Source organism: Puntigrus tetrazona, chromosome 5 (genome assembly GCF_018831695.1).
Source record: "Puntigrus tetrazona isolate hp1 chromosome 5, ASM1883169v1, whole genome shotgun sequence".
Taxonomy (NCBI): Eukaryota; Metazoa; Chordata; class Actinopteri; order Cypriniformes; family Cyprinidae; genus Puntigrus; species Puntigrus tetrazona.
In genome coordinates this window covers 4486687-4512270 of record NC_056703.1, presented here as the reverse complement: position 1 = coordinate 4512270, position 25584 = coordinate 4486687, and the positions used below count along the sequence as shown (strand labels likewise).

General features: G+C 36.8%; 1 protein-coding gene across 3 annotated transcripts in view; it reads left to right on the top strand.

Annotated features, from left to right (window-relative positions):
• galnt9 (polypeptide N-acetylgalactosaminyltransferase 9) overlaps positions 1–24430 on the top strand; it is a 70004-nt gene extending 45574 nt beyond the window's left edge. For all 3 annotated transcript variants that reach the window (XM_043238166.1, XM_043238165.1, XM_043238167.1), the window contains 5 exons: positions 15358–15543; positions 17708–17845; positions 18870–18965; positions 22196–22363; positions 23509–24430. In XM_043238166.1, the coding sequence (XP_043094101.1) occupies positions 15358–15543; positions 17708–17845; positions 18870–18965; positions 22196–22363; positions 23509–23655 (735 nt within the window). In that variant the 3' untranslated portion in view covers positions 23656–24430. The remainder of the gene's footprint in view (positions 1–15357; positions 15544–17707; positions 17846–18869; positions 18966–22195; positions 22364–23508) is intronic.
• Positions 24431–25584: the final 1154 nt, after the last annotated feature.

The window sequence follows — 25584 nt, the reverse complement described above, 5'->3', positions numbered from 1 at the left end:
GTTTGATTTCGTTTGATTTGCGTTCGCCGCACATCCCGGCTGATTTACACACAAGTTGTTCGCGTACAGCATTTACCAATATTTCACAGACGCGCTTTTGAGAAGATTCTCCCTGTTTTGCATTTGAACAGATTTTTTTTCTGAACCGATGGTCTAGTGGATTTAAAGGAATACCCGAAATGAAAATCGGCTGAAAATGTGCTCACCCTCAGGCCATCCAAAATTTGGAAAAATGCAGCATTACATCACTTGCTAGCCAATGGATCCTTTTCGGTGAATGGGTGCCGTCGGAACGAGAGTCCAAACAGCTGATGAAAACATCACAGCGGTCATAATGCACACCACTTCAGGCCATTACTTGTGAAGTAATGATAAATAAATATATACCATGGACCGCTTTTTCATTTTGGGCTGAACTATTCCTTTAAAGAAAACTTACAGGGATAGTTCAGCCAAAAGTCAAAATCATTTGCACTCATGTTAAATTAGATTCAACTATAATTTTAAGTAAAAAGCGGCACAGGCTTACTTCGCTGTAGTCTATATTAGTGTGAGCATGTTCAGCATTTCGTTTGTTCCTTCATTGCATGCTGCGGAAGGGTTCTTGTAACAAATGCGTCAAATTCCCAGCTTTGAAATAAACCAAATGCTCATTGGTGCTGAGCACAGTGATGGCACATATGATCCATCTCAGCCTCCGGTTAATCCTCCAAAGCTGATGCAGCTCATTCAGGAGGGATAACTTTGACTGACAGCTACATATTTAATAATTAACCTTATGCCACGGCAAACAGACAACCTTAGTTCGCTCTGTAAAGATATTCAGAGGACGGTGCGGAGCGCCAGGCTCGGATTGAATAGATATATACTAAAAACATTAGAAGAAATGCGCAGCAGTACGATGGGAGTTTAATTTGTGTGAAGTTGTACCCAAATGCCCACGAGGGAAATTAAAACTGCGGTAAAGTGGCTCGGAAAGAGCTGATTTGACACTTACGGCCCAAAACTAATTGCATTTAGTGTATATCAGTAAAATCTTATCCTAAAGTGACATTTTGCTGTTTTACCAATGCAAGCGGGAGCTCAGAGGCCGGGAGAGGCTGCCTTTTATAGCATGAGGTCTGTCAATAAACTGGTTTACTTTCTTTTCCGACTGCAGATTCTTTTCGACCTCTGGAGTTTTAGTTACGTTTATTCGTTTTGCAGATGCCGCTCTTTTAACAGCGTAGAACTTGCAGTGTATGAAGATACAAAAACTGCTAGTTAATTATGTTGTAGTCTAGTTTAAACGATAAATAATTGTAACAGCGATTTATTGTATCTCTAGTTGACCGATGATATCATTTCCAGTGCAGTCTTTAACTCCTTCAACATCTTGAGGTGCCTGATTAACTCATATCACATAAAAACTGCTAATTATTATTATTATTGTTATACATTATTCTCAAATGTTTTATGTTAACAACATCAGCATTGCGTGACTATGAGTAGAGTGTGTATTAGTGTGCAGATTAATTGTATATTAATTATTAATTTATTAATATTTTAATTCTTTTAACCCAAAAGGCAAACTATGCTCCCCTTGTTTGTAAAATACAAATCTTGCGTATATCTGTAACCAGAAGCACATTCAAAACTGGAATATAATTTAATTTCATTTACAGTACACGTGTTTCATAAACAGATAATCCTTTCTGGATTACAGACATTAAATAGATTTTTGAAATTCAATTATTGCAGATGCTGTGAGAATAGGCTGTAATTAAACAGGACCCGGTCTTTACATTTACAGATGTGATGCAACGATGATTAAATTTGCCTCGAAACCTACCCGTACCACTCAAATTAAAAAACATTTCTTTAATTTAACTGTTGGGAATCAGGCTAAAGTGAGGCTGTAAAGTAAGTACTTGTTTAAAATATTGATTTCTAACCCAAAAATGGTTTAAGAAAATGGTTGCGTCAAAAGCTTTGACTTTTACTGTAGAATATTGTGCGTAATAGCTATCCACTGGTTCACAGCAGACGAGCTGAAAATGCTAATTCATTCAGTAGGTGGGGTTTTGGAGCAGCAGAAATACAGTTTTCCAGGTTAAAGCTGTGCAAAATGCAGAGCTGCGCATATATACCCTATTTTATCAGGTATTGTATGCACACAAAATTAACTGAAAATGGCAGCGAAAGAAGTCTGTTCCGTACAGAAGATACGTTCGTGTAAAAAACACCTGCTCTGCATTTTTACTGCATGTTTATTCAGTAAAAAGCTCTAATCCAGCCATATTGCGATTCTTGTCTTTGAAGACCTCTTGAAATAATAATAAAGGCTTTTTTCAAAATAATTTTTATGTTCTTAAACTTGATGCACCAATTTTTGGGGGGTTTTTAAGGACCCTCGAGTTCTGATTATATTATTTTTACGCATACTGTTTTAGACCGTGTTCACACTTTGGTGGTTTGACGCAAGGAGCACTCGAGAAGACGGAAAAAAATATATATATATATATATATATATATATATATATATATATATATATATATATATATATATATACACAAGCAGGCAGGCAGGCAGAACATAAACCACGTATGGACATCGACGATCGGACAAACGTGAACTCAAAACACACAGGACTAAATACACAACGCAATTGACTAAACTAACGAGACACGGCTGAAGACGAATTATGCAATTAACTAGAACTAAAAGGCAGGGCACACAGAGCACATGACACGAGACAAAAACAATAATAAAGAGTCCAGAGACGTGACAGGCGTCTTTTCTGACAAGAAAAATTTGACAATTTTTTAGAAAAATAAAACACTGGCAGTGTGTGTTACTAAAAAAGCAGCCGACAGCAGGCAACAGCTGCAACGGTAGCCTAGATAAATGTCAGGAAAGCGTAAAAAGGTGACTCTTGCGTTGGCTTTTGAAATGAACGGGGAATTAACGGCAACTTTTTTTTTGTTGCTGTTACGGAAAAGACAGATCGCGCTACTAGCTTGGTCATTGGTCGACTGTTAAAAGGGCGCTTGACGTAAGGTGTTTTTTGTCCAAAAAGTTAAACATTTTTCAACTTGAAAAAGTTGCAGAAAAAGACAGCTCTGGTGGCCTTTATACACTTTCCCACTCAATTATGAATAGTGGTTGATAGGAGATTATTGGGGTTTGGGTGATATTATATGGGTTCCACAAGCTATATTTCTTAACGGCTTTCACAAAGTGATGCAATATAAATATTTTCTCATACTATTTTTTAGTACTGACTATATATATATATTTGCAGAAATATTGTACTAAAAAGTACTGCAATTTTATAAGATATAGTCATAATTTCATATCGTCTTTTTTTCCTGCTTTAATGGCACTGAACACTTTCAGCAGGTCTCAGTTGCTCAGATACAGACCTGATTCTGCAGAACCTTTTCTAATGACTCAAAGGACTTAATGAGATGGATTTCATGTAGAATCAGATGTAAAGCAAAACCCGAGCCAAGGCTAAAGCAGCACGTCAGATCTCCAGTGACTTTTGTCCTCGCTTCAAACCTTCCAAAAGGGAGCAATTTTTTCATTATGAACACAGGCGAGCGGGTCTTTTCCATCTGCGGTCGCTTCACTTCACACCCACACCACACGGACGCTCAAAGGCGAATACAAAACAAACCAGTGAAGGGAGAGAAGGAAGATGACCTTTGGATCATGTTGGCGAATTGTAAAGCTTTTAAATCTTTCTGAGCAGCGTCTTTGCTCGAGGTTGTACTGTACATTCACAATTGGTTTGCCCTTTGGTCAATCGAATGCAGCTTTAATGGACTCAAAGGCATGTGTTTTGTCCTGTTGAAATGCTCTGTGGGAAGCTGCTCGATTACTGAGCGTCTGCTTCTCTTTTGCTTTATGTAGATAGACGGAATTCATTTGCATAACTAACTAGTGACTAACCACATGGATCAGTGCAGCTTTTCTCTTTAATTGGGTTATTGAGGGAATATGTTTATTAGTTGCTTTGGAAAATTGGCTTAGACGCTGAGAGGGAAAGCTTTCTTTGGGTCTTCGTGGATCACGTTCAAGAAGATCAGCAGACTCTGAAATGTTTCTGTGTGAGAATCGCAGGCATTTCAAGGTAACGTCACAACCGATCTGATATAACCATCTGGGGAGGATAGAGAAAAGCACCCTAACTGGAACGAAGGCTAGTTCGTGAATCTTTTGAACGTAAACCATCAGAAACCAAGCTGCAAAAAAGGCTCAAAAAGTGCATCGATTTATGTTTTCATTTATTTATCTTATTTTTAACAAGTTCCTCAGCAGTATATTTTAGCTTTTTTTTGCAGCACACATTTTCTCACAACGTACTGTAAAGCAGCTTGGCAAGAAACCAACCAACACGTCTGTACAGATGTATCGTTTGCACAAATCCCTGAAATTCAACCCATCAAAGCGTATGCTACATTGGCTTTGTTTTATTATTAAAAAGAAATCAACAACGACGGTGTGACGTAAGCGGTTTTGCGGCTTATCACTGACAAAATGCGCTTTATTACCATGCATCCCAAGTATTAACATTGTGTTAATGAAGTAATTGTGTAAAAATTACGCGTTATTAATAAAACTGCCTCTAGTGTTCATTTCTTTTGGAAATTGCAGTGATATGTACTTGGTACACTCTAAAAAATGCATTATTGTATAAAATAAAATGCATAAAATGCAAAAAATTAAATATGGACGGAACCAGCAATTGTTTTGACTCAGTAGTTGGGTCAAATGTTTAAATTCTGGATAGTAACCCAACCAGTGGTCAAAAACAACCCAATTTCTGGTTTCGTCCATATTTTTCGCAGTGCTTGGTTGCACGTATTATTTCATGTCTCGTTACAAAGTGCACCAAGGTACATTTATGCCACGCGACCAGGTAGCTTTTATTACTTTCTTGAATGATCTTTTATTAATTTTATTTTTGTCACCAAGCCAGCAGAGGGAGCCCTTACCTCTGGATGACCTGTGATCACTTCCTCTTCTGCTACTTCCTGTTTTGAGGCTATAAATTCTGAAGCAGGCCCCTCACCTGCGTGTTGCATTGTTTGTTTGTAGTTAGCCTAGCCTTGTGTTTCCCTTGTTCTGGATGCTTTGGTTTTGACCCAGCCTGTCTTTGAATCTTTGATCGTTTGCTGCCTGACCCGACCTCTGCCTGTTTTTTGGATTCTGTTGTTGCCTTGCCTCTGATACTCCTGTTTGCTGTGTTTCGACGCCTGCCTGCTTTGACCATGCCTTCATCAAATAAAAGCCTGCTAATGGACCCCCTCAATCATGACAATTTGTACTTCTTGTTGTCGTTTCTGTGCATTGCTTGTGTGCATTTTCTGCGTGCATTGCGCCTCGTTTTCAAAACGAATTGACTTGGTTTAGCTCAACAGAAGAAAAAAAGCTAAAATCACACAAAGAAGATATTGCTCGACAGCTGACAAGATTAATAATACGGCACAGAATGCTTGTGAAAACCTGAGCCAAGGAGATGTTTGTTCCAATGTTTCCCTCAGTGTACTGTCTGAATTTATTTCCTCCTCTGAGCCAAAATGGAGTTTTATAATTTCCATTAGGCTTAGCTCGCCCCGCAGATCTGTAGTGTGCTCGTTTCACCTCTCCTGTTCTGTGTTTAGTGAAGAGAGAGGACAGGAGAGATGCAGGTGCTGTCGAGGGCTCTGTTGTGGCTCATAAGAAGTTTTTGATACATCCCACAGATCATGCCGTTTCATTGGAAAAGATGTGTGTGTGTGTGTGTGTGTGTGTACCGTACCTACCCATCATTGTACACGTGCACTGTAATTTTGTGCTTCAGTTGAGGCGCCAAGTTTTGACAATTTGTTAAAACGCAAGGAACGGATGGCCGTTCTTCTCTTCATGGTGGCTTTCTCTCGGCCTGGCTACTCTTGCAGCTGGCGCCGGGGATGGAGAGAGACTACAGCTTATCAAACACATATTAAAGGAAAAGAGCAAATGTCAAGAACGTCAGAATTTGAAGCAAGTGCTTGTAAAGTAAAGAAAAGAGCGTGAGACGAATTTTAAACATTTTCTTCTGGAACGCATGCCACTGTTCACATGCTGTAGAGGCTTAGCTATTAAATATCATGATGTGTTAATCATACGTAGTGCGAATGCAAATAGATAGTAATAGTATATAGATATAGTAAATATTAGTAGATATAGATTATATTTTTGTGTGCCAAGAATACTTATAATCTTATTTAATTGTTAATGTGGTGGTAACAAATGTCAGTACTCAAGGGGCAATTATTTGAAAGTTTATATACATACATATATATATATATATATATATATATATATATATATATATATATATATATATATATATATACACACACACACACACACACACACACATACATGTATATTTATAAAGGATATCCTTAAAAAGGATTTTAATACTGGGTGGTCCTCCCCGTCTGAAAGTTACTAACCCATTACAAAGAGAATTGGTCCTTAGTGTGCTTGTATTTGATGACCGTTTTAAGCCAAGCCTTGATTTATGAGATCTAACATCCCTGAGCTTAAACTTTGCATTAACCTTCAAACATCAGTGCATTATATATCATCACATGTGCTGCGTGAGAAGATCGTTTTCGCTCCAAGAACTGCATGAACAGCACGCCACCTTCCTATCAGTGGCTTAGAACTACATTTAGACATGTGATGTGAATAGGAGCGAACACTTGAACGAGAAATACAAGCCTTCATTTACTAAATAATTCTCATTAACTCGTATTTGAGCGCAGATGTGCGTTTAACATGTTTTAACATTATGTTTAACATGCAACATAAGTACGTACCGTCATCCGATTCCATTTCTTAAGTCATTTTCGTCTTCTTCATGTCTTTGCAAAAACTAGTGTATTACCATGCAACTCAATCCAAACAGTTTAAAGATCCTCAGCAAACACAGTTAGCGACGGCTGAGGGGGAAATGATAATTCATTTATTAAAGCTCACTGGCAGAAATGCGGCCCGTGCGTCTCATCCTGATTGTGAGTCCTGGGAGGGAAACTGAATATGTAATTGGAAATCTTAAAAAGATTTTTTTTTTTTTTTTTTTTTAGAATGTCCCCAAAGGGCACAAAGGAAAAGTCGATTATGTTCATTCGAGTGGCTCAGAGTGGACAGATGCTTTCAGGCTCAAGGTTTCTTTTCATAGTCCAAGAACCAAATCTAGACATGTTTAACCTGCCTGTACTAGTATAAACTCAAGCATCTTTTTGGATGTTGTTTAGTGATATGTAGAGATTTTAATTGTTGTACTTCAGTGATATTTCTATACTTTGATAGTAGGTATTAATACTTGAATTAGTTTTTTTGAATATTTTGTTTTATCGTAAAGTTTTAGTCTTTTAGCTAAGTGCTTTAGTCATTTTTATAACACCAAATTATATATATATATATATATATATATATATATATATATATATATATATATATATATATATATATATATATATACATATACATACATTATTTATTGATTATAATTAATCGCATCCAAAATATGTTTTTCTATATATTATATATATTGACATGTATTTATATTCATATAATGCATATTATATATATATGAATAAATTTAATATATAAACATAGCTTTATATTTAGATTTTTTTACATGTTATATTGTATTTTATAGCTTTATATATATATATATATATATATATATATATATATATATATATATATATATATATATATATATATATATATATATATATATATATTACAGTTTTTTGGGTCACTATTTCTTTTTTTTTTTACAGTTTTACTGTAACAATTGCAATAACCGTGGTATATTTTGGCGAGAACGTTAATGTTTGTTAGAGGATTCAGGTAAACCGTAATGAGCGGTAATGAGACTGGATGTCAAAATCGTTTTTAGTAGATTTTTTTAAATCTCAGCATGAATTACCTTGGCACTTTTATCTATCCGCTAGCGTGACAGCATTAAGTCACGGCCTTTTATTGCTATTTTTATCATTGTAATGATCATCAATAGCGGCTGATCATTGAAATATGACTCGGAGAGCACAGGCTGGCAAGAGGGTCCAATTAAATTAGCCAGTGCTTGATCTGAACCGTACATCACATAAAACCGTCTGGTATAATTAACGTGATTAAAATAATAGATGGCACAGCTTTGTCTGTTCCCTGTCATAGGAAGAATGGGAAAGAGAATATAATGCTCAGGGAGATAGAGAGAGGAACAGCAGACTTTTCTCCCAGGGTTGGGATGTGTCTCCGAGGATGAGATGATGTAACTTTTTAAAAACAAATGAAAGTACATCAGTCTGACACCGGCCAAACACGCTTGATTAAGAGTAAGAGGGAGGAGTGAATGAATTGCACCCGCTGATAGCGCCGTTCATTTGCATGCTCTGTTTGCAGTGTTTTAGCAGCCAGTTCACTAAAGGAATTATGCAAATGGCGTAACTGCAAATGCGGCCACAAAATCTGTGCTGCTGAGCGAATTTTTCGCTCACCACAACTGCCGGTCTTGGAGGTGGGATCTGATACCGCAGGTTGTGGAGAGGCCTGATTGAACAAGGATGCAGATGGTTTGTAAACAAGAAACGCAACGAACCAAAATGGTGCGACTGTTTGATGCAGTTTTCGAGTTCGGTGTTTTTAATCCAAGCACACGGCAGTTAATAAAAGAAATTAATACTGCTATTCGGCGAGGATTGAACTGATGAAAATGACGAAAGTACGGAAAAAAAGAACATCAAAGTGTGCTGAAAAGATTCATCAGTTTGCAAAAAAAACATTGAGCTGAATGCATTGATAAGAAGAGCTTCTTGAGCTTCATATCAGCATATTAGAATGATTTCTGAAGGATCATGTGACACTGAAGACTGTATCAAATCAGGAATAAATTAAAAAAAAAAAAAAAAAAAAAAAAAAAATATATATATATATATATATATATATATATATATATATATATATATATATACTATACGTATTAAGAGGCAATATTTTTGCATTATTGAGTTAAATCAAATTCTACAATTCTAACATAAAAATGTAAAAATACAAAGTAGAATAAAACAAAAATAATCAACACAATATTACACGTTAAGGCCAGTGCAAATATACGAAATATAAGAATATATATATATATATAATAAATATAAGAAATGCAATTAGCAATTTTAATATTTATATATTTATAAATATTTGCTATTCAGAATAAATTATAAATATATATATATATATATATATATATATATATATATATATATATATATATATATATATATATATATTAATTATTAAAATTGCTAATTGCATTTTTATTGTACTGCAGCTTTTAATCTACGTTGTGTTTTTACATTTTTATGTTAGAATTGTATTTTTGACTTAACTCAATAATGCAAAAATATCGCATCTTAATACAATAATGAAACAAACGTAGAAATCAAATCATATGTTTTTCATCATTTGAAAACTGACCTTTTCATTGACGCTTGTTAAATTGTTTGCTATGGCCCTAGTGACATATTAAGTCTGATTGATGATTGATGGATTGATCGATTGATTATACCAGATCAGATACCAAAGAAAAGTTGTGTCAGAGCGTGCTCCTAGCACTTCCACCTTCTTGTTTGCCATGAGTTTTTGACCTTGATGCCTCTTCTCCAGACCCCTTAATTACGTCTAGAAAAAAAGCGTATCTCAGTAATGACAATCCCTTCCTCTCAGCGTGAGGTAAATGTGTTTCTGTCGGTGCTCTTCAACAATCATCATTTCATCAACGTGGCTCCTGAGTCCGGAGAGAGAGTGATGTGTTTAACTAATGTTATGAAAGAAACCTGGAGAAACGTGACCTGCATGATGCTGACCCAGCGTCTCGTGAATCATACAGTACCACTCCCGCCTGTATGCAAAGAAGGTCAAACCAGAGACTATTTTTATACAGGACATCCTACATAGAGTATATGGAAATGTGGGCCTTTCAGAATATATTATGTCCCAGTGCATTCATATTTCTTCGCTGATTGCAAGTAGAAAGGCACAAGTTATTGCAGAATGTGAAAAGAAGCCACTGAAAAGCATTGCGACTACTCTCTTTAAACACTTACCTAAGAAATGGTCTATGTGAAAATTGTCAAACAGAAAATGCAAACTAATAGCAATGGCAAGTTACGCACACAATTAAACATGTAACTATTTTCTACTAATGCATACTCCAATACAGAGATGTACAGACAACGAGCTCCGGTTCAATCCTTTTTATATCAATTTGTTTACAAAATCATGTGCTTATTTACTAGTGCATTGTATTTTGATTGTTCCTCATCATCATGTAAAGAGATCGTGTGATATATGCTCGGGTTTTAATCGTCTTTGGTAACGCTAGCATTGTGTTCAACGCAGGCTCCTTCTCGGAGAGTGGGCAGTCTCTTTACTCAACTCTAATCCAAACACAGAGGGCTAACAAGTTAATTTGTTGTCTTTTGTCTGTTCCGTGACTGAAAGTAGGCTTTTATTGAGCCCGAACAAAGCACACAATGGAGTATTCACTGTGGAGTGAAAGAGCAGGAAAAAGGTAGACCTGCCGCATGTGTCGTCTGGCAGCGAGGCCATAACAGAACTCTGCTGCTCCGAGATTGATTCTGTACACCGAGGTTGCACTATGGATCAGCGGTGCTGAAGTTGAAAGTATTTTCACAGCTAATGAAAGTCAGTGAATGCATAGCTAGTTCCATTAATGTCACGGTTAGTGGAAGATAGAGGACCGCTAGATCTCAAAGCGAAGGTGTGCACTTCTGCTCGTAGCTCTGAAGTTCTGTATAAAGCCACCAAAGATGCACTTCAGTCAGCTTTCTTATTTTACTTCTTCTTCCTGTCTTGATTCATTCCAGGTTTTCCACGTTTTTCATTATTTCCTTTGTGTGTCTGTGCTTTTGAGCTTTCATTTTAGTTGCGTCTTTTAATTAAAAATTTTAGTTTGCAACAACATCTGGGGCCAGTTTACCAAATAATCCAATAATCAGTTAGTTTGATATATTACCAGTTGATCTGGTTCAAAATGAGTCAGACTAATAGGTTATTTGGTAAACTTGTTTTATGATACCAGATGTACTCGTTGTTCATTGAGAGAACTTTTCAAAGAACCTTTGGGGTCCGTAATATTGAATTTTCAGTGATGTCACATGATCCTTTAGAAATCATTCTGAAGTTATGATTCTTCCATATCCTGTTATCATGTTTCATTGGAATAACACAAAAAATATAAAATCTGATAAAATTCCACACAGAACCCAACAAAAATGCACTGGGCGAAATTATTGGCACCCATGACTTTATATTTGGTAGCACTCCCTTTGGGATAAAAAAAAAAAATACTGAAATCAACTACTACGAATGAGTTTCACCTCTCTCCTTGAAACTTTGGACTACTCTTCTTTGAGATCTGCCCTAGGTCATTCATATTTGAAGGAGCTGTTTTGAAATCTCTCTACAGGTATTCAATGGAATTCAGATCTGGACTCATTGCTGGCCATTTCAGAACTCTCCAGTGCTTTGTTTGTAATCATTTCTGAGTGCTTTTCGAAGTGTGTTTCAGTTCATTGTCGTGCTAGAAGACCCGAGTCGCCCCTTTCTCACACTGACAACGTTGAGCCCCAAAATTCTTTGATAATCATCAGACTTCATGATACCGTTCACACAGTCCAGGCGTCCAGTGCCAGAAGCAGCAAAGCAACCCCAAAACACCTTTGAACCTCCACCACGCTTGACTGTAGGGACTGCCTTCTTTTCTTTGAAGACCTCATTTTGTTTTCTTTAAAACAAAAAAACATCATTGCCATGATGGTCTCTACCAAAAACTCTCTACTTTTGTGTCATCTGTCTATGGTATATTCTACCAGAAAGAATGTGCATTGAAAAAACAGAAAAACTGGAAGTTGTGGTTTTGTTTTTTAAATACAGTTAAATACCGTAATTTCGTTAAGCGCTATACTGTTAATATACCAACCTATTAAAGTGCTGAAATCTGTTTTGTACCTTTGAAATACACCGATAAGCAGGTGCTGATGAGAAAGTCACGTGATAAACCAAAAGCAGCTTTCAAAAAGTAACATATATAGAAAATGCACAGGGTCATTCACACAAACACTGAACACCATCATGCTGAGACTCATTAAACTGAAATATGAAAAACACATAATATAACAACATTAAATGTAACATACAACACTAATAAACCTAACTGATGAGAAAAACTAAAGAAACAGTGATTTTAAAGAAAAAAACATCAAATTCAAACTAAATTTGAACCATTTAACAGGTTTTTACTGTAGTCTTTTCACAGTGTTTTTCTGTTTTTCTGTACAATGTTGTTTTGTCACATGAGTTTTGGCAAACTTCAGTCTTGCTTTTTCATGGCCTTGTATCAGCATTGGTGTCCTCCTGGGTCTCCTACCATAGCGTTCCTTTTCATTCGGTTGGCGACAGATAGCGCGAGCTGACACTGTTGTATAAAAACATAATAAAGCTAAAGGCTATATGAAAGAAATAAACAGGCCCATATGCCAAATATATTTTCGTAAACAAATAATTAACAAACGAAAGGAAAAAAGCAACAAGTAGCAGCCTATATGCAGAATTTCTGTTCATTTTTGTGACGCGCTCTTGAGATCCAATTTGTTTCCTTTATTCGCAAAATCACAAATGTGCACAGATAAAATCAATATTTATAATAGTTTTGAATAATCTCTTATTCTTGAACGAGTATTGTAAGCTGTTTCCACTTTTATGAGGGGGAAAAAAATCCAATGATCCTGCCGACTCCGAATGCAGTTACGTAACTCGACAATTTCATCTTCAGAACAAAATTAGGCCATTGCCTTAACTTTTAACGTTTAAAGCAACATCAAATTAAGATATGTACGTTGGAGAGGTAACTCGTATTTTTCTTATTATATTTACACTTTTAAACACAATAATTTATACTGTAGTATATATTGTATTTTTGCTATTTTGTACATTTTATATTTTGCATATTTGTATATAATTCTTTTTATTATCTGTCTTGTCTTGTCATCCCGTTGCACTGTGGAGCTTCTGTCACTAAAACAAATTCCTCGTATGTGTAAACATACCTGGCAATAAAGTTGATTCTGATTCTGATTCTAATATGAATATGATTTCATGCACTTTTAATGCAATGCAAGGCTAATTATGTCACGTGACGCCACCATTTATTTGCGTTACAGCCCCTTTTCTTTAAAACTCCATTCTTTCCAAACTATTTCTTACAACCTTTGGAAGTATTGATATAGAATTCCTGTGTTACAGCTAAACGACATAAACACATAAAATTTTTTATCGATAAATATCATTTCCATCAGCTATATCGGCAAACATTTTGCTGTGCTAAATCCTTTTTGGCAAAACAATCCTGGGATGCCGCAAGTGAGTCTAAATCCAAATTACAGCCAGGAGCATCACATGCTTAAAAAAAAAGCAATTATTTCTTACCATTCTGACAAGGTGCCAATACTTTTGTCCAATCCATGCTTGCGTTCTATGTGAAAGTTTTCTTTTTTTTGCATTGCAAACGAAAACAGTAAGCACGTGAATGCCAAAACGTTTGCAATTGGAACGACGCCCTGAGAGAATTATCTGACAGAATTGCCGATATTTTTAAACTGTCAAAAGAGCTGAATTAAATGAGCTCTTTTTGGCGCAAGAGTCTTCAGTTAAGTGCTAAAATATGTAGAATGTTGTCCTTTTTTTATCTGTCAGTGCTGCTATCGCTGTTCTCTTACATATTTCAAGGGTGCCATATTCAGTGTCATACATAATCTTTTGAAAGCTATCCACCTGTAATGTTAATAGCCGATTATTAATCTACATATGTTCATTTGTAAGTCTCTGGCCTTTCAGGTCAGTAGACCTTCTGTATCTATTTTCCCGCCGCCAAGCCATTTGAGTAAGATTTCCTTGAACTTTCTGGTGCCCCTGTCATCTCTGCAGCAGCAGGCCGGCTCTGCTTTATAATGGCATACACTCACTGCCTGTTTTTTTTCGTATACTTCTATGATGTGGAGGCAGACACACGGAGTCAGCATAATAGCGTGACTGGTGGCGGGTCTCAGGGGAAGAACATATTTGCTCTCGTTCTTCCACACATTCATTTATCATCCTCTGTTTCTCTCATCTCAGCACAAACTAATGGCCCTTAACACTTAATTGCTGTATCAGGCAAGCTCACACACTTTCTGTTATGAAAGGGGCAAACCTCAACGGGCGAGTTGAGGCGCCCTAAATAAAAAGCGGTTCATTTTTGAGCTCAGTCTGATGTTTGGTTGAGAATATTTAGATGGCAATACGTTTGACTGTAAATTGCACATAATTTGTTATCGTTAAATGCTTTCTCTCGCAGTCAGGACAGTCGGCATATCAAGGAATGAGCAAAAATAGGCATTAAAAGAATTCAAATTATATTTAACTACCTGAGTTATTTAACGATGGACATTTCTTTTAAATTGTAAAATTAATAAGCCCCAAATAGCCATGGTTTTATAAATTGGCTATTCCATATATGTAGCAAAATAAATTAAATTAATAAAAATATTATTCTTACGCCAAACAATTGGCGAATTCCAAATAGCTTTTTTGATTTCTCAAGGGTATTTCGGGAAGGGGGCGCCATTTGTAGGGATGCTCCAAATGAAAGTGAGCAGCTGAATCCCTTCATGAAGGGTTCTTCCAGAAGTCTGTTAGTGAAGGGAACATGCGATGGTCACTTCACAGAAGTGATTTTCGTCTGTGATCATGTGATCTTCAGTTAGGAGCTCTCGCGATGCATTTTAAAACTAATTTGCGATTAATTTCGACACACAGACATAAGTAGAATAGGCTGTTTTGTCTTTATTTTAATGTGATACAAAATACTTTTGTCAGTAACGGAAATATGATTTAAGACTGTATTGTAAGCAAGTTTAGTTGGAATTAATAGTAAATGACACAATATTTAGATAAATGAATAATAACGCTCAGCCTCGTCAAGGTAACGTTTGGACAGAAATGCCCTACACCCTTAAAAGAACACACTTTTAAGGGAGCAGGGCATAGGGATGCTCACTTCTTTTTGGAATTCATCCAGTGTAGTTCAATGCTTGTGGTTTCAACAAAGTGGTTTCCAGGTAACAAGCAAACGTAAACAAAAGCGTGCGTTCGTTTACGAATCGCGAACGTGGCTCAACCAATCAGAATAAAGGACCAGAACTGGATCTGTCGTATATATGTTTGTACAGTTTTATTTTGAACCGTTTCTTTACCGTCTCCGTCTGCAGGTGTGGCAGTGCGGAGGCAGCATGGAGGTTCTCCCGTGTGCTCGAGTGGCTCACATCGAACGCACAAAGAAACCGTACAACAACGACATCGACTACTACGCCAAGCGGAACGCTCTGCGGGCAGCAGAAGTTTGGATGGATGAGTTTAAGTCCCACGTTTACATGGCCTGGAACATCCCCATGAATGTGAGCGCAGGTTTTATCCATCAACCTCATCCTGTTTGAGTCCAGACAGCCAATGGTTAATGGAAAATGATTGCTGTGATTAATTTTGTCCTGATTAATTTGCTTGCGTGTCTTCCGCGCGAGGCACAATACACAGAACGAGGTTGTAGATTAAGTTTGGCAACTCGTCAGAGTCAGTTTTAATGTCACCCTCAACACACAATTACTACAGTCGTTGTCTTTACGTTAAGTGACACCAGGATACGCTCTAAATACATCATTTTTCTTTTACGAAGGGAGTTCTCGCGTATTGCGTTTTCGAGCATTATTATCAATAAAATATGCATTTCAAGAATCTTGGTATTTAAACATAAGACTTATTTTCTTCCTAAAACGAATAGCCGCGTATTGAAAGGTTAATTCAACAAAAGCCAGCACTTAAGTTATTAAAAGGCTTAATTGCACTGAAGTGTTTCAGGAATGGCCTTGGTCAATAAACGGAATGAGATACTTCACTTAAAAATTGTATCTCCACACCGTTTCAAAACGGAAAACAAGTTCATAATGGCCAAGTGTACGTTATTAATAGTTACGTATAAAGCGGAGTTTAATTACACACATACTATTACAAACGTTTTCTCTCTGTGCTTGTAAACGCTCTTGCGGTGCTCAGTAATGATAGCGATGATTACTTATGAAACAAAGCAGTGGCATAACTGCAAAAATAGTCTTTTACGCTGACAGTATTACTGTTGCATATCCAAACATGCAGAAAATAAAGCAAATTCTTCTACACTACAAATCTATTCTGAATATTTCATTATTAGACATCTGTTGATCAAAGGCATTGCTAATAAATATTATTATATAAGTGAAATATTTAGTTTATTTTATAACAACTAGGATGTGCACTGTAAAATTATTTATCCGCTATTATTAAAGTGTATATTCAGTTTTTTACTTATTTAGCAATTATTTTAAATTACTATATGATTTTATGATTGATTTTCCCTGTGCATACTCCCAGTGTGCTTGCGGCTATAAATACAGCTTCATTTCTTGACTAAATTAAGTGCTACAATGCATGTAAAATACGACTCTTTTTTTTTGTTGTTTGCCGACATACGACTTCATTGCATCTGCTGTAAACATAAATGAATTTTAATGTCATAATAAATTGTTACACCTCATTAAACACATATCAATTTAGCTTCTGCTTAGACAAATTAAAACATTAGAGAATTGTTGCTGTATATAAATATTTCGAGTCGATCGGGCTCCCGTTGGAAAAGTGCCTTTGTATTTGAGATGCTTTAATTAGCAGAGCAGCAAACCCAGTGAAAAATATGGATAAATATTGAAGCGTTCCCGACTGTTTGGGCACAAGTTTCTCAGATATGGGACAAACTGAATTCTGTATAAATTGAACGCGGTCTCGTTCCCTGAAAAACACATTTTTTTGTATATTAGGATGCTTGGCAAACCTATTCCAACTAGTACTGGCTCTGAGCATCAGAGACCGAGTTTTAGATTCAGATCGTGTTAGCAGAGAGTTTCTGAATACCATTAGAAGTTCTTTGCTTCAATCCACTGAGCACTTCTCCATGCTTACTTGAGCCCACTCGCTAGCGCTGGTAATTAAACAGATGATTAGCATGTTAGCGGCTCCTAATGAAAGAACAATTGCAGTCTCCCATGACTGACATAAATGCAAACACGCACTCCTCCTGTTCTCCCTGACAATTTTCAGACGGATTAGGGCTCTTTTGTTTATGAGCGATGGTCTGATGATGGAACATGGTGAATATGAAATTCAAAATGACTAATACGAAGTACACGAACAGACAGTTCTACATGCATAACTATATATTAAATTAGCAGCAGGTTAAGCGGCACCAGAATTAATAAATAAACTGTTCTAGGGGGCTAAATTCATAACACCTATTATTATTAATGTAACAATAAATCCCAAAATTTTGGGGTAGTTGGTTTAACTTAAATTAAATAATTATATGTATGTGTGTGTGTATATATATATATATATATGTATACTATTATTATTAACTGGTCAGTATAGTATAGATACTTGTGGCTTGTGATATTTGTTTTTTGCTTCTGTAATTTGTTTTTTTTTTGCACAAAACATCGCCTGCCAAATGACTGCAGACTCTTTGTGTTGTTCCAGAACCCGGGAGTGGATTTTGGAGACGTGTCAGAGCGAGTAGCACTGAGGAAGAAAATGAACTGCAGGAACTTTCGCTGGTACCTTGAGCATGTCTATCCCGAGATGAGGATTTACAATAACACCATCACTTATGGAGAGGTAATAAAGACAAACCAACCTCTTATGCACCTTTTAAACCAACAAAAGCTTTCATAGAAAGGCATGCCCTTTCACACGCTGTTAGTTTAATGTCTTTATAATCCTGTGAAGAATCTATCATTCTATTACAGGGGTTTGGCGGATATTAAATTAATAATTCACTTTAACAGCTTTCTGAAGATTCTAAGTACTGTATATACTATCCGTGTGTGTGTGTGTGTGTGTGTGTGTGTGTGTGTTTGTGTGTTTGTGCGTGTATATAATGGTTAATTTAAGAATAACAATTAAAGTGCTAAATTTAAAGTGAATGTTTATTTTTTTCATTTATCAGGTTATCTATTTATTCATTTATTGCTGATTCTTGCTAAGGTCACTAATGAAAACTTTTTTCTTTGAGCGTACAGTAATTTCCATGTGATCGCATTTAAGCACTGCGGTTTGCATTTTTGCACCGAATGGTAAAAACGGCAGTAACACAGGAGAAATGTAAAGATAATTGGTTTCCATAGCAACAGTGTAGCAAGCATTGGGATTATCTCCAATTGCCTCGTAATGAGATTTAATGAGGCCCTTATTAACTTTGGAGTGTGTGTGGGTACGAGGATGAGTGTGTGTGTGTGTGTGTGTGTGTGCGCTCACGCTATAACATGCCTAAATCTCAGTAGAAGAGGAATCTTACAGTATTTTCAATTTGTCGAAGGAGAAAAAATGAGACCTGCATTTCTACATTGATCTCTGGAACTGCAGGGGCGGAAAATCTATAGCTATACTGGAATAGTTTGTCTCTGAAAATATGCCTGCTAGGCCACAGATTCCACATATCTCATCCTCTGTCCTGCATTAGGTTTTATGGACGGTCAGTGTTGTCATCTATCAAACGGATTGGACAGAGCATGTGTGCATGCGTTTATGTTCGCACTAATGCTATAAGCTAAACTGGGCAACTTAATAGTACACAGTGTGCTTACTCTTCGTGCGTCATGATTCGCCTGCCTGTGTTTATTAACGTTTACTTCTTTTTTAGGTGCGAAACAGTAAAGCCAGCGGATACTGCCTTGATCAGGGGTCAGAGGAGGACGACAGGGCTATTCTCTACCCATGTCACGGCATGTCATCACAGGTTAGTGTGTGTTTTCTTATTCTAGCGTTTCTAGCTTTTTATTAGTATGATTACATCACAGGTTTGGGGACAGTAAGTTTGTTTTTCTATATGTTTATGCTTATTAATTTCATTTAAAGGGGTCGTGTGGGTTTATATTGTGCAATGCAATGCGTTTACATGGTTCAAGTTTAAAAAAGCACGTTATTTTTACACGCCGTGCATTATTGTTCCTCTTCCCTGCCCGGCATTTCTGAAACGCACAGATTTTCGCAAAGCTCGCCGTTCTGAAAAGTTAGGCCAGCTCTGATTGGCCAGCTGTCCAGTGTGTTGTGATTGGCCGAACCTTGTGTTACAGAAAAGTTATGCCCTTACCGTATTTGGAAACACACAGCGTCTCCATGACAACAGTACTACAGCCAGTAGTTTCTTTGCATTTAGATTTGGGCGGTTTTATGCAAATCTTCCAACTTTGGACGACGTGGACGAGTTGAATTTTCAATTAAGCGAAGAGCATTAAAAAAAAAAAACAAATATATTAAGCAGCACAGCTCTCTTTATCAATGATTGGTATGATACTAAATATTTAATGACCGCCAAATCAGCATATTACAGTGATTTGTAATGGATCACGTGACACTGCAGTAATGATGCTGAAAATTTATCTTCAGCATTACAGGAGAAAACAAATATATTTCAACATTTCGCTAGAACGCACACACACACACACACACACACATAGATAAACGCCTCTCAATCTTGTTCTCAATCTTCTTGTGGTTACATCATTGCATTTACATTACATTTGTACCCCGAGCAGACAGCAAAAATCTTGTTACTCGCAAATGCAAGGACAGCGAGCCAAGAATATGCCACGTTCGCCGAGATAAATGGCCCTTTCGAGAGTGACGTACGCAGCGGTCTGGAGGAGAAAAAAATATTTCACAAGCGCATATTGATGCGAATTGCGAGAATTAAATTAGATACGTAATTGAAACACATGTTGTCGACCTCAGTGTACGCATACTTTCGCATCGCCTGGAGACAGAGAGTTCAAATTACCTGTAGATTGTATCTCAGGATCTGCGTCCTCTCCTTTCATAACTGCCTCCCTTGCAGAATAGTGGCTATAAGTCATCGGTTTATGTGACTTTGACATCTGACATTTTTATACATTCGGATTAAACGGATGTGGAATAATCAAACAGTTATCCTAGCGGACTGTGTGACCTTCGACGGCGTGATCTGACCTTTTCCTTGTCATTCCTACGCAATAGAGACATGATCCTTTGAACAGTTTAAAATGCAGCCTCTCCCTCCGCCTCGTTCTCTCTTCCTCCCTCCTAAATCTTGTAAGGGAAGGACAGCCTTAGTCCGTAATCCAGGCCTAAGGGAAATAAAGCAATTGAAGTATATTCCCATTGTATCATCAAATTACAATAAAAGCTGGTTTTACATGATACAGCTAAGCTTCATTTTCCCCCTCACATTTCCTCGTCGCCCCGCGTAACCTCAAATTAAAAACGGGAATGATTCACGGCCGCTGTGTCATTGAAGCCTTGGTAATAATCAACCAACGCATTGATTTATTTTCATGCATTTATTTCTTCGAATTAATGTTTGTAGCCTTGCAAATTCACGAATGCCAAAAAAACGATGCATAGCATCCTTGAATGTTGGTTTTATTGAGTTTGATTGCCGTGCATTCGCACCGTGAGCCCGCCTGCCGTTGTTTTACTGAAAAATCCTTTGTTGCCTGTGTGGTACATCGTCTTAGTGAATGCATGGCCGCTACGAGAGCGGGAATCAGGTTACAGTACGCATGAAGATGAGCTCACGCTATTGTCCTCCTGCTGTTTTCACCTTGGTCGCTGGACAATTACCCTCGGTTCTATAGATTAACTTTACTCAGTAGAGCGAGCTTGATTTTCATTGAATGTCAGCTTGTACTTCATTGTGATGTGCCGACCTTGGGATCTGATATCTAAGAGATTGACTTTCAGCTGAATTATTGACCTGTGTTATTCAGTGCCGTGTACTTACCGTAATAGATAGCTGCTATCTAGACTTGCATCTCTCTCTGAGGTTTGTATACTCTTCAGCCTCATGGTGCTCTTAATCATACAGCTAAGTGCTGTATATTTGTCGGAGCGTTCTTAAAGGAGCAGGTCATCGGAAATTAGATGTAGATGAGTTCGTTTCTTTATCAGATTCGGAGAAATTTGTTCGGTCATGGATGCTCTGCAGTGAATAGGTGCCACCAAAAAGAAAGTCCAATCAGCTACAGTAAACTAAGTAATCCACAGTTAAACCATAATATAGATTTCGTCTTTTCTGTATCAGATATTTTCACAGATTTATCGCATACAAGTTAAAACCTTCCAAAGCAGTTTTAAACAAAGTTGCTGATGGGTCGTGATATGATAGGACAACAGAGGATCGGGATTTTATTGGAGTAACTGTTATGGATTATTATGGACTGGATTTTTGTCCGTAGAATTAAAGGAGCGTCTATTTACACTAACTCCGCCCACCAATGTGTGATTGGGCTAGTCGTCATTACAAAAGATGGCCTTTGTGGTCTCCCGATGGTAAAACGCATGATGATTGTATTTTGACACGATCGACGTGGGTTCTGGCGATTTTTTTTTTCTCCCTTTTTCATCAGAATAGCATTTATTTTCAATGAAAAGGAAGGAAATCATCGGAAAGTTGATAACAAAGTTAGGGTTAGGGTAGGAGGGCTTTATTGTCTAGATAAGGTAGCATCTATTTAATAATTTGAATTAAAATGAACATTTGCAATCAATAAGTGGCCGTTTTATAATGTGCTTTAATACTGAGGTGCAGATAACTGCCACTTGCAATAAGTAGTATATGCTATTTGCGCTTAAATAATACAGCAATTTTCAATTAGTGTAAATAGAATCCATTGCTATTTTTACTGAATGTAAATAGCATCTAATTGCCGCGTGCAGTTAAAGCCACCGGGGTCCAAAACACTATCGGACCTCATTGACTTTTATTGCATGGACTAAAACGCACTAAGGCAAATTGTAAATATATTCTTTTCTGCTGCACAGGAGAAAGAAAGTCATACCGGTGGAATAACATCAGGGTGTGAAAACGATAATGGCATTTTCATTTATGGGAGGACTATGCCTATAAGCTATATTTCTAAGACTTTCCATTTCATTTTATATATCACATATTTTTTTTTTCTTACATTGTAACTCTGTGCTTTATTTCAGCTGGCGAGGTACACCACCGAGGGCTTATTGCAGTTAGGACCCCTAGGGTCGACCACGTTTCTGCCTGACACAAAATGCCTGGTGGATGATGGAAGAGGAAGGACTCCGAGCTTGAAAAAATGCGATGCCATCACCAGGTCCTCCCAGAGGCTCTGGGATTTTACTCAGGTAAGTGAATGCGCTCAGACTAAACTATTTATTTATCTGCTTGCTAATCGCTTCGTATTAATATTTCATTCTCCACTAGAGGCGATTACTTTGAAAAATAAACATCAGATATTTGAAATTGGATTCTTTTTTCACAAAAGCGCTCTTAAGACATAATGTACACCAGATTATCTTAACACTTGTTAACATTAGGTCATTTATAACACTGTTTATTAATATTTGGCAATGACGGTCAATGAAAATACAGTTGCTCATTTATTCATGTTAGCTCACAGTGCATTTGCTAAACGCAGTTTTGTCCTTTAAATAATGCATTAGTAAATGCTGAAATTAACATGAACTAATAATAATAAATGCTGTAGCTCTAAGCTCATGTTTACTAATGTTGTTAACCATTGTTAACTAATGAGCCTCATCGTAAAGTGTTACCAAGAGTATTTATTTATTCATTTTTTGCTTTTTTGTTCATTTATTTAGTTTCTTTTTCTTACCGAGGCTGCAGGTATTTGATCAAAACATACTGTGATTTACTTTGGGATATTCTTTCATGAATATAAACTTACAAAGAACAGCATTTACTTGAAATAGTCTTACTGGCACTTAATGTAACAATTTAATGCACACTTAATTTTTTATATATTTGGTAGAGCTTCACTAGATAATATTAGTTAACATGAACTAAGAATAAACAATACAATACATAATTTAATAATCTTCGTTATTGCTAATTTCAGCATTTGCAAGTTGTGTTTGTTAACATTTTTAGTTCCTGTAAGCTAACGTGAACTAACAATGAATGTATTTTTATCAACTAATGTTAACAAAGATGAATAAATACTGTATTGTTCGCTGTTTGATCATGTTAGTTAACTAGTGTTATAGATTTTGTAAAGTATTACCCTTTATTTTACCGTGTCCTTGTTACATGCGAGCACATGCGAGGACAGCATAAAATTATAATACGTAATTATAATAACAATAAATGATGCATAAGCCTAAAATAAGTAACCCATAACCCTATAGTAAGTGCATTAAGTTAATTATTATCACTGTAACAATGATACCGAGTATAAATTATAACCAATAATATATTTAGGTAGTGAGTGAAGCCAAGTGTATTCATAGTGTATTTTTTTTTTTCTTAGAATGGACCTATTATAAGTCGAGACACAGGACGTTGTTTGGAGGTTGAAATGTCAAAAGATGCGAACTTTGGCCTGCGGCTGGTCGTCCAGCGCTGCTCGGGGCAGAAGTGGATGATTCGAAACTGGATAAAACACCCCAGACACTGAGGAACGTCCATAGCTGAAGAATCACCTCCCCGAGCTGGAGAGCAGCCATAGACACAAACCCCTGAGACAGATGAGAAGAACCCTCTTTCGGGGTGAAACGCTTTCAATATAGACGTCTGAAGGTGATATATTGTCTTTGGACGCATTTACTGTTGAGTGAGCAGATGAAGCAGAAGTCCTCTGTACAGGCTCCCAGTTTCCCGCAGCGGACTCGCGTTTCCCGAGTGGGTTCTGATGAGCCGTCTCGGTGAAATATCAAGAGAAATATTCAAAAGAGTTGCGGATAAACAGAGAGAGAGGAAGCGAAAAGTTGCAAACCCCTCTGAGCAAAGTCTCGAGTTTTACTTCTTATCGATTGCCATATCAACACTCGTTTCTTCAGGCTGTGAATTGCTTTGGATAACCCGAATATCAACTTTAAACGTTCAGTGGGTATCCCAAGTGCTACACAACAACAAGGGAAAAAAAAGAAAGTAGTGTAGACTTTAATCTGACACAATAGTTTCAGCTCTTTTTCTTTCTTTGGTTTACAGACTTAATTGCTAATGCACAACAAAACCATGTGTTCAGTCAAGAACTCATGTGCCTTTCTCCATCTTTATGCCATCAGACCAGGGAATGTTCCTCCCTAAGCATGTACAAATATTTGATTTTAAATTAATTAAAATATGAATATAATGTTAAGGTCTTATTGTAGAAACACGTTGTAAAATACTCAAAACATGATAATCCAGGAAGATCGAAACAATAAAAACTAGTTTTCTTTTCTTTTGTACAATGTTGCGTGATTTATTTTACGTGAAAATAAGTGCAGTAAAATGATCTGCGTCCGTGTATGTTGTACGTTTGACGGCATCTCAAGCAGTTAGGATGAAAGGTGACATTTTCTAGCAAAGTCAAGGGCAATCATTTCAATAATTTGATTTTGTAAAGAGAACTTGATGTTATGAATTGGAACAATTTTGGAAACCATTCTATGAACAGTTTCCATTATTTTAAGAATTGGAAGAACTTTTTTAATGGATGTTGAAAAGCATCTCATTGCATTATTTCTCCTCCAGTGGATGCTCTGCAGTGAATGGGTGCCGTCAGAATGAGAGCTGATTAAAGCATCACAATAATTCACAAGTGATTCATATGATTTCAGTCCATTGATAAGCGAAAAGTTGCATGTTTGTCATTTTTAAAAAATCCATCATTAAGAGGATTTTAATCTCAAAACCATTGCTTCTGGCCAAAATATGATTATCTATCTATAATATTGCTTTCTCCAGTAAAAAAAAAGTCAACTGATTTGAATCCGGACAGTTTTAGACAATAAATATGACTTGGCCTGTGTATATTTAAGATATAACATCTAGATTTGTTTCTTAAAAACTGAGCTTTTCACACGATGGCAATCGCTGGACTGGTTACTTATGGACCATTGTGATGTTTTTATCTGCTATTTGGACTCTCGTTCTGACGGCACCCATTCACTGCAGAGCATCCATTGGTGAGCAAATGACAGAATGCAACATTTCTAGAAATTTTAAGTTTTAAGAGTTTAAGATGGATCGTGGGTAAAAGAGGGACTACGCAAAAAGCAAGTTTTTATGAAAAATTATTTTGAAACACTGGGCTTTGCACTGTAAAGTAAGACCATTAATATATTCCAAAAACAAAATAGAAAATAGAAAATAGTTTGATTTCCTGTTAACCTTTTTTGCCTCCACAGGTTATTTTCTGAAGCTCTATGACTGGCTTTCCGAGAAACGAGTCGAGAAAAATAAAACTACAACAAGAGTTAAGCGTTGCATTTCCGCACGCGGTCTCCGCAGGATGTACAATCTAATCATTACAAACCACACAACTCATCGCTAGAGCGCCAAACGCTTCTCAAAGCGATCAAACTCAGCGGGCTGCTCCTCTTTTCTTTGAAGCAGACCC